We start from the raw sequence: 16,438 nt of genomic DNA on the forward strand, positions 1-16,438 counted from the left end.
CATTTTTAAGACGATGCACAAACTCCTGATTTTAGTTGTTAAAGTTACCAAAATGTATTAAGACAAGAGGTAAAAAGTCACCACAGACTTTTCTGAGTTGCTTCAGCCTCAAAACTTTAATCCTGATTGTTCTAATAAAATTGCTGCTGCTCCTGACAATGGCTCAGTTGAAAGTGAGCTCATGTTCCTTTTTTTTTTTTTACATTTGGAAAATCATAATATGATTAAACTTATTTTTTTTAAACTGAAACAGAAGATTTTTTTCTAAGCACAACATTATATTATTTTTACTTCTTTTGTAATCTATATTGCCAGGAATAACATGCTGAAACATATTTCCATTTTAATCTTCTCCTCATACTTTCACTTCCACCTTAAACAGATAATGAAATACAAGTATCTCAGTTCTGGTGAACTTAAACTGCAGCAAAAAAAGTACTTCTTGGTGACCTCTTATGGTTCTACATTAATTACATGAGCAGATATGACTGTCACAAACTCCATGCATTTGAAAAATTATTCTATTTTAACACTGCTGAGGTTACATTTCAACCAAAAAGGTGTGATAGGCTTTGTTCTGATTTAATGGAATATATTAAACAAGTTGTTATTGGATCTGATGCTGACAGAGGTGCACTTTGATTTTTTTTTTTATTTACTTCAAACATCACAGAAGATTTCTCTCATTCTCATACTAGTTCTGTTGTTTGGATGCTCGAAAATGTAATTACAAAACTTTCAATTTCACATTCAAGGTATCAAAGGTTGTCCAGGAGGTTGCAGAAAACGTTCATATTCTGGGTTGTTGCTTTAAAACATCATTTCTTCCTTCCATGAAACAAGACACTGTTTGGGCAGTTTTTCACTCTGTATTTTTGGGTAGAAAAAATCAGAGTCCCAAGAAAATACAAATACAAAAGTAATTCATAATCCTGTAACATATCACCATTCAAAGGGGATTCTACCCTGCCATTTGGTATCCAGAGATGATGAATCTACTGCAAAGAGAATAATTGTAGAAGCACAAACTGAGAGAAAAACAAGTAAGGGGAGAGAATAACAGCTTGGAGCAAGTATAGTAGTAAACTATTAAAGTAAGCAAAGTTTCTATATGCATCATTAAATATAAAATGGTCAAAAAATGTTTGCAGTTACCAATTAACTATCTGTATAAAAGCAAATAGTCAAGTTATTTGAAAATTAATAGTATTAATACACACACCCTATCTATCTATCTATCTATCTATCTATCTATCTATCTATCTATCTATCTATCTATCTATCTATCTGTCTGTCTGTCTGGTACATGTGAACTCTATATTATCTATCTATCTATCTATCTATCTATCTATCTATCTATCTATCTATCTATCTATCTATCTATCTATCTGTCTGTCTGTCTGTCTGTCTGGTACATGTGAACTCTATATTATCTATCTATCTATCTATCTATCTATCTATCTATCTATCTATCTATCTATCTATCTATCTATCTATCTGTCTGTCTCTCTGGTACATGTGAACTCTATATTATCTATCTATCTATCTATCTATCTATCTATCTATCTATCTATCTATCTATCTATCTATCTATCTATCTGTCTGTCTGTCTGTCTGTCTCTCTGGTACATGTGAACTCTATATTATCTGTCTGTCTATCTATCTATCTATCTATCTATCTATCTATCTATCTATCTATCTATCTATCTATCTATCTATCTATCTATCTTTCTGTCTGTCTCTCTGGTACATGTGAACTCTATATTGTCAGTGCAGAGATTGGCTCCTCTGACATGGTTTGAAGGCTCCAGAAAAATGCAGTTCGGCTGGAGATCAAGAAATCATCAAATCACGGAAAGATCTGGCTTGGAAAGGATCTTAAAGCTCATCCCATTGCACGCCCTGCCAAGGGCAGGGACACCTCCCACTAGCCCAGATTGCTCCAAGAGCAATCCAACTTGGTCTGGAACAGGGATGGGTCAGCCACAGCTTCTCTGAGCAACACAGTGAGATGAATAAATGGATGAAGAAAAACATAAATATTTTTGTCCAGTTTTGTGGAATCGCATTTTGACAGATACCATTTAAACTTCTGATCTCCCATTAAAAATAAGCACTGAACAAAATTTAATTTATTATGGTGATTTGTAATCCAAAGAATCTTGTAACACGTTGTCCCCTGTGTGATTAACAATATGACTATAGTTTAACAAAATAATTCTGTTTACATTATATCATTAATGAATTGCCTTTTGATGATTTGCAATTAGAGAAGAACAAAACATCAACAGAAAAAAGAAATGAAAGCCAAAAAAATATCATTACTGACAGACTCCCATGAAGTATTAGATCAAAACAGTTTCACTTCATTTGGGATTTTTTTTTAAAGAAGTTCAGTGTTCAAATTATATAAATAGTTTTGCCATTATTTTTGATTGACACAAATTGCTCTGAAAAGTTGGGAAGCTGAGAGGCACATGCATTTAGACGGGTAATAAAGGGAATGTCAGTGGAGTATCTGTAATGTCACAGGCTGACTTTGCTGCTGAAATTCAAGATGATCTGCAAATAAAAGAGATTCACAAACAGGACAAAAACTTTATGAGTAATCCCTTTGGGAGAAATATCCAGAGCTGTCATGTGTAGAGAACTGTACAACCCATCCCACTATATATGACATGTATCACTTGGCTTTGCATCCCCAAAACCACAGCAAATCATCTCAACAGGCTACAAACTGACCAGAAAAGGAAAGAAGTGGAATGTCTGGACTCCCCAGCACGGGTTATTTTGTCCTTACCTAGTGAAGTCTGTCATTTCCATCATGATCATGCACATCTGCTTTGCCAACACAATGATGTCATTACCACTGTCATCCCACTTGGCCACCTCCGCATCCAGTTTGCTCTTCTCTTGGTGGAATATCTCAACCTGCTCGGCAATCTTAGCCTTCTCCTCCTGGGGAAGCTGAGCCATGATAGCCTAGAGGAAAAACAGCACAAATTGGGCATGAAAAAGGGAAGCCAGACATTTTCAGTGGTGCAAACAGTGTGCACAGCTTGAGTTTGTTTTCGTGGAAGTTGAAGATGCCAAGCAAAATCCAGTAGGCTAGGATAGGCAAAGCCAAATTCACAGCATGTTTGTAGCTCTTCTTGCACATTCAAGATGATAAAAATTATATTTATGATACCAGGACATACAGATTATTCACCAGTTAATACAGAAGGACTAAATTCCTATCAAATCTTAAGTTCTAGGAAGTAAAAAAGAATGACATTTATGGGAAAAGGCAGATTGAATTGCCACTGTCTCCCCTGGTCTCATTCTCTGTCAAGTTTTCTGATTAACCCAATACTAAAACAAGCTGTAACATGCAAGATAATACATTTGAAATGAATTGCAACAAACATGTCTTTTAATGATATTTAGTGTTGCAATTTTCTTCTGGAAGATATGCAAAAAAGCACCACACAGGTTGGTGATAATCTGCCTTTACATCAGCAAAGCAGAAAGTTCCCTGCCCCTTCCAAAAAAAGAGAAAGCCCTGTAAAATTATAATAATTACTTTTGAAGATCAAATGGACACTTCCAATAATGATTTCCAAGCTGAGCTACTATTTGGCTTTAGGGGTTCTGAAGTCCACATTACGCATTTAATGGGGTGTGACACATATTTAAGTGTCATTACATTTTTTTCTTGTTTATGTCACTTTCAATCAGCTGAAGTCTTTTTCTACATATTCTTAAAATGCTCTTGGCTTTTAAAAATTCATAATTGACCTTTTCCAAAACTGGAATTAAAAAGGGTTATAAACAGTAGATCAGAAAATGAGAAATTTGCAAGTTAATCAAATTAAAACTCAACATGAGCTTTTAATTAGGCCTTATCAATGTAACTCAGCAGCTTCAAATGTTAGTGTAATAGTCTTCCCACAGAAAAATGCAGTGTAAGTCAAGCTAATAAATAAATAAATAAATAAAATACAACACTAAAACTGATGAATTAACTGAAGGGGACGTGATAGGGGTAGTAAAATTTGGATTTGGGAAGTCGATCTGTGTGTCTTGCCTGTGGTTTCTTCAGTGGCAGCTTCACCTGCACACCCTTTAAACTGTTGTACAGTGTTTTAATATTTCTGTTCCAGCTGCTGATGTGCTTTCCAAGCAGCCATATCCTACAGCAAATGCAGCTCATTCATTTCAGTTTTATTTCTACTGAAGATCAACACAAATCTTTCTACTGAAATACTACCAGCTTTATGGAGTAAGCATATTAAACAAATCCATTACACTCCACAAATAAAAATGTTTTGAATGTTTTCCGCAGAAAAGGTTCTAATAAGATACTATTCTGCTTAGCAGACTCATTTCAATGAGTCACTACAGAGTGTGGAGTGGGCAGCTCCTGCTTAGCATGTTTTCCTCGTAGGTTTTTGTCATTTGTTGCTTCCTGTGACATATTGCAATCCATGTTATTCAGGAACTGTCCTTATAATGTATTATGTTTATACAGTGTGTGGCTGATCAGAGCAGAAGGTTTGAAGTGCAGCAGTAATAATAACTGCAATAAATGTAATAGAATGTAAGAATCCTAAGTCCCTAGGTGAACTCCACTCTTAGGAAAATAATTACTGCAGTCTTTACTTGGTTTTGATATCAAGAAAGGATCTAAATGTAACAAAAAAAAAGACTATGAAATCTGATAAAATATTCTATCTCAGTTCTGCTGTACCTGAGACTTACTTCAGTAGTCAATTCTTTGAATGTATCAAACAGCACTTTATGCTATTTAAAATATAAAAAGCCCAAAAGATAGACATCTCCCTCCAAAACACAGTTCTGACATCATTCTCAGTAAGGTATCCAGGTATAACTCTGCTGTTCTTGGGACTGCATGGTTTTCAATGTCACCTGTTCACCCAGCTCTCTGGGACATGAACTACAATCTATCTCTCTTCATGTAGATGATAATAAATATATTTATATTATGTCCTTGGGATTTAGTGATAGAAACTCAGCTTTTTTAATACATTGTATGATTTATTTACCAACTGTGTTCAATATTCATGGAAATTAATTTAAGACAGAAATCTTTGCCCATTACACTGGATCCCCATCTCACATTTCTTCCATACCCCTAAGTAAACTTTTAGATTTGTTACTCTACTGTTTCTTTTCAGGGTGTAAAATCTTTGTGTTAACTCCCAACTTACTGTGAGTCCCACAGCATCTACAAACTCCTCTGACCTGCTCGTCTGAATTTATCCTTCAAAGCACACTTGCCTTTTGATCTTTAGGTTCTCAGCCCTACAAATCCTCTTCTAGAATCCAAGGTAGGAAATTCTCATTACAGTCACCAGCTTTTGCTAGTGTTTGAGTGTGTGGGGACCACGGACTTGTGTGAAACAGCCATGAAAATCATTCAGGTAATACCCAGTTCTCTGCTGGAAAGTGGCTTATTTTTCAAACTCTCTTTCCAGTCAAATATACTTCCATGATGTAATTTTCCTCTCAAATTATATTCTGATATTTTTATTAATCTGAGCTGAGCAGTCTATTCTCTGTGAAGAAAACATTCAACAGAGGGTGGCATAATCCTGAGAGTTACCAGGAATATTCCTGAGTGTTAACAAACATCCCTTCCCCAGCACCTGTGACCCCTGAAACACTCATCAGCTTAACGGGCAATCCCCATGCACAGACTGAGGTCACAAATCACAATGACTGGAGTTTATCATGCTGTAATTACCCTGGCAAAATCACATTGACTCAGTAGCAAATGTCTTCAATTACAATTAAATTACAGGGACTACTCGGTAGCTTAAGCAGATCTTCTTGACAGGTTTGCACACTGGGAAACATGACTAATGTAAGATTTCTCTGGATACAGCACATGGTGTCCTGATGGAATTTTTTATTTCTTTTTTTTTTTTTTAATTTGCTGACTACTCCCACAGTTTCAGCACATTCCAAACCTACAAAGCCTCCTCTTACAGCAGGAGCTGGAGCAAACTGCTGATACAAGGCATCATGAAAGCCTCGGGAAGATCATTCAGTGATGGCAGTGCTGCTCAAATAGGTGTCACACAAATTTCAGCACTTAGGTCAGCTTGGACCCATCCTTTCTTTATGACCCTGAAGATTGGAAATCACTGCCTTTGCTTTCTGGGCACAGCTCTTTCCTGGTGGCTGTACAGACATCAATGTGTTATGCGGGGGCTCATACTCACCCTTGCACTCTGGCCAGCAATAAGCTGGTCATCCTCAGTCTGTACACTTGTTCGGCTGCGAACGTCATAATCCTCCTGCTCAAAGTCTGAATCATCCTCCAGCTCCTCAGGGGTCTGGAGAGAGAGAGAGGGAGAGAGAGCCAAAGAGAGGAGAAGACAAGCTTAGAAAGTATACAGACAAACTCCTGTGCACAGTAAGCTCTTATTTCATCGACTGCCTGCCCAGGAAATGCTGTTCGTTTCCCTTCTAAATGCACTTGTCTGCTCAAGCAGCCAAGAACTGGAATTGAATTGTCTTAAAAATTAAGTTGTTTCAACTTTAGTTTTCTTTACAAATAACATTTGTCATTCCATTGCCACAACTTTTCTTACTGCAACTTCTCTTAACTCTGTTAACATGATGAATGCAGTTCCAGGAACAAATACCCTTTGGAAACACTAACAACCGGAACGCAGTATTTCAAAATAATGTTATTTCATATATAAATGGACACTTAATACTATTGTATTACTGGAAGCAACATGTAATCTTCAAAAGAGAAAGTAAATACCTGGGAAAAAGCAACTAACATCCTGGAAGAAAAATGTATCAAAGCAAATAAGAGAATTCCCACTGGAAGAAATCATAAATGATGTCACTGGATTTGAAACAAATGTAAAGTTCATATTCTGTGTTATCTTGTTAGCTCATATGGTTCTTTTCAGATACAGAGCTCTGGAATTTGACTCATCCCCCAACTGAAACCATGTTATCTCCATTGCTGGTGCTACAAATGGTGTGAGGGTCTCTAAGCAGATTGGTTAAATCTAATTACATATATGCAGGTTGTTTAAAATTTCATAGAGGAAGGAAAAAAGAGAACTGATGGATCTGGTTTTCACCTTATAGCAAAAATTAGGAGGAAAAAAACATTCCTTATGTATATACAGAAAGGCAGTATAATTAAAATCACTATTTAGTACCACATTTATTATAGATGGTGCAAAAAAGCCCCAGAAAGCATCTTTAGAAAGATTATCTTCCATTTTATGACTTAATAGCTTCTAGTGCAACAGTCTGGCCATGAGTAACTTCTGTAGGTACAATACAGGAAAATGGCAATAGGAAAAGATCAGAGTAACTATGCAGGGAAATCCTCACCTTACTGGATAACCCCTTGTACCCCCAAGGTCAACCTTGAAGGCCAACCATTACAGCAGAAATCATCTGCACTGGCATTCCATGCTTGGAGCCAACATCAACTTTTGTAGCAGAGGTGCTAATCATTGCCAGTTGTCATTACAGCTCTGCCTTGGAGATGCTCAGTCACCAGGAACTGGTCCAAACCCTCTAACATAACACAGAGAAGTCTTCTGGCAGCATTTCTACTCCGGCCTGGTCTCCAACATGAAGTGCACATCCCTGTTTGGAGCTGCATGGTGAAGTGCTCATGATGGGGAGAGTAAAACACAGCCATCTCCATTTGGCTTGAAGAGAATGAATTAAATATGCTTTTTAAGCTGAATGCTGGAGGAAGAAATAACCAAGCATGACAGTGTGGTAATGGAACTCAGGCTGCATCCCTGAAGAAAGGCATGTACAAATAGTGTGTGTAACAGGCCAGACAGCAGAAGAAGTTGAGATGAGAAATTAATTCACTTTTTCTCTACTGTCACAGGGAAAATAGGAAGATTGGTACCCATCATTATAATGACCAATGGTCTTGCTTTCCAATTGCCTTTAATCACTTTATTTTCTCTGCTCAGCTGCCTGAGGGCAGGATGTGACCTTAAAATCTGTCACAAACAAACAAGCTATAAAGAGCATCATACAACTCCCTGAGCAAGAGAGTATTTCCTATCACAGGGCTCAGCTTTCCACTTGCCTACGCTTTCCTGTGAAGAAGAGGAACAGAGCGGAGAGATTCAACCCCTTCTTCAGAAACCAGCTGGCTTTTCCCCATCCTCCAAGTCCCTTGAACCAGCCAGTTTACTGGTCATTGTAAAACCAGTACCCCTTCACCCCTAAATACGCTCCTTAGTTTCTTCAGTTTCCACTTTTAGAAATAAAAGACAATGTGGAGTCCTTTTTCAGGCTTTCAGAGTCACACTGCCAGTAATTTAAGAGTGTAACATTCAACTCGGGACATCTCAACACTATAACCAGTAAGGACACCTAAGAGGATGGACCCTTAAAAATTAAAAAATCTGAAAATTCTAGTCAAGAATTTACTCTTAAAGGAAGATTCAGAAAAAAATGTATTGCCGTTATTGTCTGACTGAACTGACAATTTTAACATTTGTGGTCTTTAAAAAGACTGAACTTTAATGGGTATAGATGTTGAGCTTGGAGAAAACGTAGTGCAACCCAAAAGGACAAGTAATGCAACTGTTGGCAATATACTACAAGCACAAGACAGCTCCGTATTTCCCCTCTGTAAAAGTGAGATCTAATTCAAAATGATCTTTCAGATTCATTCTCTTTAGGTTTTCAAGTGTGGTGAATTCAACACTCTCTTTGCCTTCCCCAAATTGCTGCATTTTTCATTAAGGTGAAGAAGTTTTGCCTGTCTGCTGCCATTTCAAACATATTCACACTTTTTACCCTTGCACCACTGCTGTGTTTTAGCTGATCTCCTGGAGGTGCAGCCTATATGGAATAGGGTCTCCTTTTAATTTTGACACAAAAGTATTAAAAAAAAAAAGTTATACTGAAGTTCCTTGACTTAAAGACTTCTACTCTTAGCAGGGCCTTCTAAGCATACCATAACAACTCTAATATTTTGTGTACCACTAAGAAAACCTTGGTATTTAAAACGGTTTCCAAGACAACAGAGTCTGTAATTTAATTTGTCTGCTTTGGAGGACAGAAGGACTGAATCCCTCTTGCAGACACCTGGACTTCTGGTCACACGAACGTAAGAAACATGGATTTGAGACTGGAGACAGCTTCCAAACAAAACTGACAATGTGGCACAAGAAGCTAATTTTCAAAATTAATAGATTTTATGAACTGATTGATTTCAGCAGAAAAATGGACCATGTTCATAATTTTTAGTCAGTGTGGTTTGTAACACAGGCCATAAGACTCCTCAGGACTATTTTTTTTTTCAAATACAGTATCTACTACACAGTGCACATATTCTTGATTCACATAACTCAACAAATTCTTCCAGTGAAGAAGAACCTTTCACAACCCCAGATAAATCACCCAGACTTTCTCTTTCAAATGCATGTTTTAATTCTAATATGAATGTGAGTACTTTCAATTTCCAGGCATTGTAATATATTTCTAAATATCTCTCTGACTGTGAGTGTGAAGAATTTGCTGTAAACAAAGTACCTTCCAGCAATATGGAATCTTTTGTAACTGCAGTATAAAAATGGGAATTATACAAGCCACAAAATGGTAGAGATATATATGCAGATTTATAAATGCTATTTGTTTCATATTTCACCAACTCAAGCATACTTGATGAAGACAGGAACCCCACTATGCTATAGTGCTGTATGCACTTAAAGATTGTAAGATGCAATTATAAGAATTTCAGCACTGTGAATACCAAGTCAAGCTAACCTTGTAATGAGAGGAAAGACTGAAAAGATGAAAAGATACTCCTTCATTTTTTATCATGAAAATGCCCTTTAATGCTAAAAGATATGGAGGAAAAAAAAAGTAGACCTTGTAATATGCTTTTATATCCAACCCCACACTATTCTGTACATTTGTTTTGGTTCAACTGCAGCCTGAGTGAGTCAGGTGCAAACAGTACCTGAGTGCCTAAGCCAGAGAAAATCTAACATTTCAAATTCAATCTGAGAAGCAGCAGGCAGTCAATGTAGACAGTGGAGCCCATAACACCTCTGGAGACAGGCTGGTGCAAAAGATGATGGGATTCTGCACCAGATCTAGTGTTCCAGAGGACCTGAAGAGCTGCAGCATTTTGGATTTCACCAAAGTGGCTGCCCTACAGGTGGTGATGGCTAAACCTACACTGACAAGTGTGGGAGAGTAGAAGAGCATCAATACACCCAAACACTTTGGGGTTAAGGACCCCACACTGTCCTCATTCCTTTTTCAGTCAGACTCATGGTTGTCTTATCCAGTGGACTGCAAGTCCCTTAATGACGGAAGAGAAATGCAGTTAGTCACAGAATCATGGAATAGAACATCCTGAGTTGGAAGGGACCCACAAGGATCTTCCAGTCCAACTCCTTGCCCTGCACAGGACAATCCTAAAATCCCACCATGTACTTAAAAGAATTGTCCAAATACTTCTTGAGCTCTGTCAGCCTTGGTGCTGTGCCCACTGCCCTGGGGAGCCTATCCCAGTGCCCAACCACCCTCTGGATGAAGAAAATTTTCCTAATATCAAACCTAACCCTCCCCTGACACAACTACAGGCCATTCCCTCAGGTCCTAAGATGCTCCCAGAGCACATTCTCCTGGAGAATCAAGTTTATGTGCTCTAAGACTACTCTGTAAAATGAACTAAAACACAGCAAGAGGGACCACTTGGAGACTGGCTCCAAAAGTGCACTCCTGACCCAAACCAAACAAATGCCACACTAAGGTTAATGGAGATGCCACTGAAGGTGAGGTTTCTAATAGCAAAGGCCATGTGTGGAAAGAGTAAACTGGCCTCAGAGATACATAAGAATGAAAAAGGTGCCATTGTGATTCCTCCTAACTGTAGAGAGAGTTTCTGGCTAATAACTGAGCGAATTTCATAAGCAGCTATGAAAAAAACAAAGTGTAATTTCATCCCTACACAGCAATAGAAAAGATGTTGCAATGAAATTATTATTTTCCATTTTATTTTTAGGTTCTATAATTATACTCTTAAATTCATTTATACTACTTCTTAAGTTGTGGAAGAGATTTTCCTTCTGTATAGATCATAATAATAGTCCTCAATGAAAAAATGAGTCTCCTTTCTCCTCCAGAGGGACAGTAAATTCTCCCCTTGTGAAAGAAAAAGAGAAGAACAGAGATTATCCCCCTTTCTTTCAGCTTACCAAAAGTAATAATACCAACCAAAATTAATTTCAAAAGTAGCTTTATTTACTCCATGGAATGAGGGAATCATCTCAGATAAATTCAGTCTTCCACAGCTTGCACACGAACAATCACTGCCTGAAAATAGTTGTGTCAGATGCTCTAAAAAGTTTGCAAGGTTGGGGTTTTTTTCTTTTTTTTTTTTATAATTCTTCAAGAAGTTTTACAGCCTGAATTAAAGGGGTGCATGAGATTTGACAGATTATTAGATATAAATGTTCAAAGACTGTCTTTTATAGCTTAATGCCTCACCCTTTAATTATACATTCCATTTCATTGTGACATGTTCGGATGAGAATCAGTATCTCTAAGTGAAACTAATTTTGTTTTCTACCGAAAATAAGGTTCTGATTCAGCAAACTCTGGTCTATGTAAACTTATATATGTGGATTTTTCCAGTTAACTCACAAGGATAATGAGTCCATTTATGTGCTTAAGCTCTTTGCCTGGGTAAGAAGGACTACATTTAGCTCCATAAATAAGTTAATTGTCTGAATGCAAAAATAAATTTTCCTAATCTGGGTAAGAAGAATTCATTAACTCATATCGTACGAGAAGTGGAAAGTAGTAGTGATAAAATTGCAAAAGTAACTTGGGGGACTGCAAAGCCTGCAATGCTGATCAGCTTCCCAAGTAAACACAACAGTAAGGCAGCACTGAAATAAGGGAATGTGCCCCCAGCATTTAAAATGGTGCTTGGTGCTTAGCAGAACCACCTCACCAGGATGGACAGTCCCATGGCAACCTCTCAGGGACAACTCTGATGCACAGGAGGGGGCTGGAAGTCAGAACTCTGCGTAGGGGGTGGGAAAGTCTGAGTCTACAGCAGAGCCCACCTGATGATTGTGCCTCAGGGAGCAATTCAATATGACTAGAAAAGATTAAAATGCGCTAGGAAGTGGTTCTTGTCCTCAGAGAAGTTTGGAAACTGCTGTTACAGACTAAAGAACTGGATAAGCAAAGGGGAAATGGAGATCCTTTACTATGTAGATCTTTCATTTCATAGTGTCATAGAATTACAGAATGGTTTGTTTTGGAAGGGACCCTAAAGACCATCCAATTCCACCCTCTGCCATGGAAAGAGACACCTTCCACTAGCCCAGGTTGCTCCAAGCCCCATCCAACCTGTCCTTGGACACTTCCAGGGATGGGGCAGCCACAGCTTCTCTGGGCAACCAGAGCCAGGGTCTGCCCACCCTCACAGGGAAATAATTTAAATAGTTGCCAACACTCCAACGCTGCACACCCAGAAAACAGGATGCCTTTGCCCCATCATCAGCCATGACTATAACTCAGGCTACCTGAGACGAGCACTGGTCAGGGGAATGGAATTTGTGTTTTGCAGTTATAAAATTAACCTGCCAAAAGCTTTTTCTGTAAATATTAACATACAGTGACAGATGACTAAAATGGAGCTATTTTGGAGTGCTCCAGCTGCCTGAAGTCTTACATCAGTGCCATGATGCACTCTCAACACAAGTGCACGTTACCTGCTTGTTTAAAGGGCTGAGGTGATGCTTTGCCCTTTACTTGCTTCATAAGCGTCCCCTGTGATTTTCTCCATAGTTTTATGTGTACGTGGCATCCATTAGGGCAGATTCAAGGTAATTTGGGTTTCAAATAACAGTTTCAATTGCTGAAGAGATGTCCAGACCAGGTTTACTTGCTGTTTTTACATTTTAAATCACTGACTGCAGACTACAGTGAAAATCAACATGTACCTACTCCCATAATAGTTATTTTGTTCTGTGGTTTCTTTTATTTATTTGTTTATTTTATTAAAAGATGTCTAAGTAAATTGAATCAACTGGTTAGCCAATGCTGAAATGACACATTTATACCTCAGTAAACATTCAAAACCATCCCCGCAGAGGCTCGCTGGAGCAGCAAGATAATTTATTTATCCATTTAGATTTTAACCAGACCTACCTCACGTCCTGGGCAGCACACATAAATTAGGAAAAAAACCAAAGAAGCAAAACAACAAAAATCTACACAAACTTTGAAGACCTTAGGAAATGAATCCTATTACTATGGAAACAGTAATGAAGTTTGCATCTATTGGCAGTTGCAATCAAATTTCTCCGAGGTGATTAACGTATTAATTGTGGTTCATCTACAGAAACAACCTCGTCTCTTTATTAACGAATTCTTTTTTGTTGCACAAACTTTTGTTTCATGCTTGTTTCAATGTCAAGCTTTTCTGGCTTATTACAACACAATGTGGACTCCAAGAAGCTTTTATATTCCTGTCACTCAACATCCTATTTCCCTGTAAGTCCCAACTTTTACTCCCCAGGTGCTTTCCATACCCTTATCATCAGAACAGCTTTCCTGATGTCACGAACTCCGTCGTAAACCAAGCGGGAGGCATCGATGAACTCGTTCTCCTCAAATGGCTGGGGCACGTTGGCACTCAGAGCTTCAATGGCAACCTCAACTTGCTCAGCAAAACGTGGCATAACTGCATTGAACACAGTGAGAGGCAGGAAGATTAGACACTTTCTTTTGGGACCATTCTCCCCTGCTCTTGGACAGAGACACTCTGCAACAGACGTGGTGCACTCTGTCCTTATGATTCCAGGACACAGGAAGGCTCATGGAATGGGTCTGTACTGATGCTACTCATGGAGACCTCTGGCACAGTTCCTGATAGCACAAAAACAATGGTCTGTATATTCTCTCCTCCAATGGCACAACAAAGAAGATAAAACTTCCCTTAAAAAGTGTGATTTGTTAAGGCTTAGAAGACTGGGAGATACCTGAGCAATCAGTAAAGCACATTTTAAATCTTTCCAACTTGGAATGAACAGAGTGCATATTTATATCAAATGATCAAAGCAAACTGGAGCCATTATGCCCACTCATTTAGATAACTAATTGCAGTCTAGCTCATACTGAACAATAATAATTATATAAAGGTTGAAATGCAAAATCAAGCATATTACTTTTGTGAAGGCACATAAATGAAACTGCTGTTTCTTCACTATCATCATGTATATATTACAAAAAATAGTCAGGGATATTAGCTAACAGTGATATGAACTTTTTAATATATAACTTAAAGCAATTATTTACTTCTGTAAATAGTTTCAGGGCATTCCTTGAAGTAACAAGAGGCTTTTCTCCAAATTTCATCCAAGATTCCTTTGAAGGTATAATCACTTTCTGCTCATGCTGTTTGCAGAAAGATAAATCTTCCCCAAATCAGTCCTCCAACAACTTAAACCCAAATCCTACAAACAGGAACATGACTGTCAGGTCCCATTGATTATGATGCACCTACACTCGTATACTTATTTACTCCTCTTCAAATATTTAACCTTAATATTGGAGGACTGTGCTCTCACAGGATAAATATAATCAATGTTACATTAGAAACATGGTTATAAAATCCAGTGGGATTAATCCTTCAAAATTTAAGCAACTTGGGACAACCTTAAAATTTATAGATAGTCATCTTTACATTATATTTATATAATTTTTAATCCAGCATTTAGGTATCCAAATAATGTATCACTGGCTTTACTATTTTGGCAATATAATTGGAAGAACAGGAAAAGATGATTCCTAAATCAGTCAGCTGTCTTTTTTTTTGTTAAAATACTACCTTTCCTGACCATCTTTTCCCTAGACCCGACTTTTAATGTACTTCTGGTGACTTGAACCCAACTGATGAACACATAGGGAAATTTCCAGGGTTATTTTCATCAAGACCAGGGACAATCTTTCCTAGGAAGGAAACTGGCACTGTGGCATGAAACCACATTTTCTACTTGACTGAATGTCCTTAAATCTATTTCGCTCACAACAAAACCTACATTTTTATGCATCTTATTTTCTTTTTGATTTAAAGCAAAACAACAACAAACACGATTCAAGAACAGTTTACATTTGGAAGAACAAGTGGTAGCAACTCTGAGCTCAACCTTTCTGGCATTTCAATCTTACTGGATGTTAACAGGGAACCCTTTAAAGTTCAAGTTATAGTGAGTCAAACCTTGTTTATATGTATATACAAACATACACACACACATATATATATATATTTATTTGTTCACGTACACAGATGAAAGCACAAAATTGTATCTTCCATGCAGATAATATTCAGTAAGTGCTTGGGTCATATTGAAGAAAATAGGAAAAAGTGGCAGTAACAATGAGACTTTAAAAAAGCAAACATTGACAAAACATTGGCAGGCAGAGGGGAAACATTCTAATTAGAAAAAGAGTTAGAGAGCGCTGGAAGTTTTGGAAAGAATATTAATAAATACATATATCAAATTATCTTCATTTAGAACACTTGAAAGTCTAGTAGGAGACTAAAATGATTGCATAAGGAAGTCTTTAGCCTGAAGGTCAAAAAGCAATCATTAAAAATGCAATGAAAACAAGGAAACTTAAAGAATAGAAGACAAATTATTTAGAATTTTAGGGATAAAACAAGTAAAGCTAAAGATGCAAAAATTACAACAAAAAACGGAGGTAAAGAATCGTAATATTTAAACTAAATTTCAACTTAAATTTCTGTCTAGAATTTCCTAACTAGCAAAGGTGGTCAGGTATTTGATAACATTAATTGTATATATTGCAGACCTGAATTAGAAATGGGCAGTTTGGGGAATAGCTAGGTAAACACAAAGAAATTTAACTATCACATATATATATCTCTAAGTTACCAGAGCATACTAAAATTTACCCTGTAGTTCTTAAAAAAAAATCAAAACAATTTATGAGCCATCTTTTAGAACTCGAGAAAAACAGTAACAGTGAAAATTTCAGGGATTTAGAAAAGGAGAGGAAAAAAGTACATATCTATTATTATGAGGTTAGAGGAAAAAAAGGAAGGGAGATTTACAGGATATTCAACATAATTTTAGTACTCAGAAAGAAAATGGGACATGACATTGAGCGATTAATTTTTAATTATCTTGTGAATACTGAGCAGACATTGGACAGGCGTCAGATTTGTCACAAAAGGTTGCACCAAGATCGACAGGGCAGGTATCAGTGGGTTGGGGGAAGCAGAGATGAGACACCTTGACTTGGTAACATCTTTGACATGGCCACATGTGACTTTCTTAGAAACTAAACAAGGGAAATTGAAATTAGACCTTGACTTGGTAACATCTTTGACATGGCCACATGTGACTTTCTTAGAAACTAAACA

The 16,438-nt window shown here is 37.4% G+C and overlaps 1 protein-coding gene across 5 annotated transcripts in view; it reads right to left on the reverse strand.

Moving 5' to 3' along the window:
* CTNNA2 (catenin alpha 2) overlaps positions 1–16,438 on the reverse strand; it is a 511,524-nt gene that overhangs the window by 33,362 nt on the left and 461,724 nt on the right. For all 5 annotated transcript variants that reach the window (XM_071557036.1, XM_071557037.1, XM_071557039.1 and 2 more), the window contains 3 exons: positions 13,581–13,732; positions 6,231–6,344; positions 2,801–2,982 (listed from right to left, as the gene is read on the reverse strand). In XM_071557036.1, the coding sequence (XP_071413137.1) occupies positions 2,801–2,982; positions 6,231–6,344; positions 13,581–13,732 (448 nt within the window). The remainder of the gene's footprint in view (positions 1–2,800; positions 2,983–6,230; positions 6,345–13,580; positions 13,733–16,438) is intronic.

This window comes from Pithys albifrons, chromosome 5 (assembly GCF_047495875.1).
Source record: "Pithys albifrons albifrons isolate INPA30051 chromosome 5, PitAlb_v1, whole genome shotgun sequence".
In the NCBI taxonomy this organism is placed as follows: domain Eukaryota; kingdom Metazoa; phylum Chordata; class Aves; order Passeriformes; family Thamnophilidae; genus Pithys; species Pithys albifrons.